This window comes from Oxyura jamaicensis, assembly GCF_011077185.1.
Source record: "Oxyura jamaicensis isolate SHBP4307 breed ruddy duck chromosome 15 unlocalized genomic scaffold, BPBGC_Ojam_1.0 oxy15_random_OJ5302, whole genome shotgun sequence".
In the NCBI taxonomy this organism is placed as follows: domain Eukaryota; kingdom Metazoa; phylum Chordata; class Aves; order Anseriformes; family Anatidae; genus Oxyura; species Oxyura jamaicensis.
This window is the reverse complement of record NW_023304394.1, coordinates 1-1,627: the sequence shown is the minus strand read 5'-3', so window position 1 is coordinate 1,627 and position 1,627 is coordinate 1. Positions and strand designations below refer to the sequence as shown.

General features: G+C 64.2%; 1 protein-coding gene across 1 annotated transcript; it reads left to right on the top strand.

The window, feature by feature from the left end:
- Positions 1–73: 73 nt before the first annotated feature.
- Positions 74–1,623, top strand: LOC118157950 (serine/threonine-protein phosphatase 2A 65 kDa regulatory subunit A alpha isoform-like; the record flags this gene model as incomplete). Its single annotated transcript, XM_035312494.1, has 3 exons — positions 74–228; positions 638–792; positions 1,510–1,623. Coding segments are annotated over 3 exons (424 nt in total), but the record flags the coding sequence as incomplete, so codon positions are not given.
- Between the last annotated feature and the right edge of the window lie 4 nt (positions 1,624–1,627).

The following is a 1,627-nucleotide window of genomic DNA, read 5'->3' as shown; positions in this document are numbered from 1 at the left end:
GGTTTGGGTCTGTGGGAGGGGACTGGGAGGGAAATGGGGGCACTGGGAGGCACTGGGTGGCACTGGGAAGGAGGTGCGGCTTTTTGGAAGGGCACTGGGGCATACTGGGAGGGCACTGGGTGGTACTGGGAGCACTGGTCCATGTTGTCCGTCGTCCCCCCCCGCAGGGCGTGGAGTTCTTCGACGAGAAGCTGAACTCGCTCTGCATGGCCTGGCTGGTTGACCACGGTGGGGGGCACTGGGAGCACTGGGAGGGCACTGGGAGCACTGGGGGGGGACTGGGATCCTTGGGGGGCGGACTGGGATCCTTTGAGGGGCGGACTGGGAGCACTGGGAGGGGACTGGGATCCTTGGGGGGCAGATTGGGAGCACTGGGACTGGAGTGGGATCCTTTGAGGGGTGGACTGGGAGCACTGGAGAGGGATACTGGGAATGCTGAAGAGGGATACTGGGAGCACTGGAGAGGGATACTGGGAGCTTGTAGAGTTACTGGGAGCACTGGAGAGGGATACTGGGAGGCTGCTGTGGGGGCTACTGGGAGCCTGGGGGGATACTGGAAGTCCTGGGAGGCTGCCACTGATCCTTACTGCTGCTTACTGGTGTGACTGGTGCTTACTGGTGCTTACTGGTGCCGCAGTGTACGCCATCCGGGAGGCGGCCACCAGTAACCTGCGCAAACTGGTGGAGCGCTTCGGGCAGGACTGGGCGCAGGGCACCATCGTCCCCAAGGTGCTGGCCATGGCCACCGACCCCAACTACCTGCACCGCATGACCACGCTCTTCTGCATCAACGTGAGCCGCCCCAAAATGCCCCAAATTGGCCCCAAATTGGCCCCAAAATGCCCCAAATTGGCCCCAAAACACCAGAATGGCCCCAAATGCCCCCAAAATATCCCCAAGGTGCTTGTTACCATGGCCACCGACCCCAACTGCCTGCACCACATGACCACGCTCTTCTGCATCAACCTGAGCCGCCCCAAAATGGCCCAAATTGGCCCCAAAATGGCCCCAATGGCCCCGAAATGCCCCCGAAGTGCCAAGGTGTCCCCAGCGTGTCCCTAAATGTCCCCAAGGGGCTCCAGCCCCACGGTTTTCCACTTTGGGCTCCCTGTGCGGATGTTGGGGTTTGCTCCCTTCCTGGACACCTGGGTCCCTGTCCCCTTGGTGTCCCCTTGGTGTCCCCAGATGTCCCCAGATGTCCCCAAGGGGCTCTAGCACCATCATCCCCCCACAGGGCTGGGGTCCCCACGCGGATGGCGGGGCTCCCTCCCTTCCCCCTGCCCCTACCATCCCCTCGGTGTCCCTACTGTCCCCTTGGTGTCCCCAACATGTCCCCAAATGTCCCCAAGGGGCTCCAGCCCCGACATCCCCCCACAGGGCGGGGGTCCCCACGCAGATGGCGGGGCTCCCTCCCTTCCCCCTGCCCCCCCGTGTCCCAGAGCAGCGCGGAATGTCCCCAGCCTGTCCCCGAGGCCCCCAGCCTGTCCCCAAGGTCCCCAACGTCCCCAGGTGCTGTCGGAGGTGTGCGGGCAGGAGATCACCACCAAGCAGATGCTGCCCACGGTGCTGCGCATGGCGGCCGACGCCGTGGCCAACGTCCGCTTCAACGTGGCCAAGTCCCTGCAGC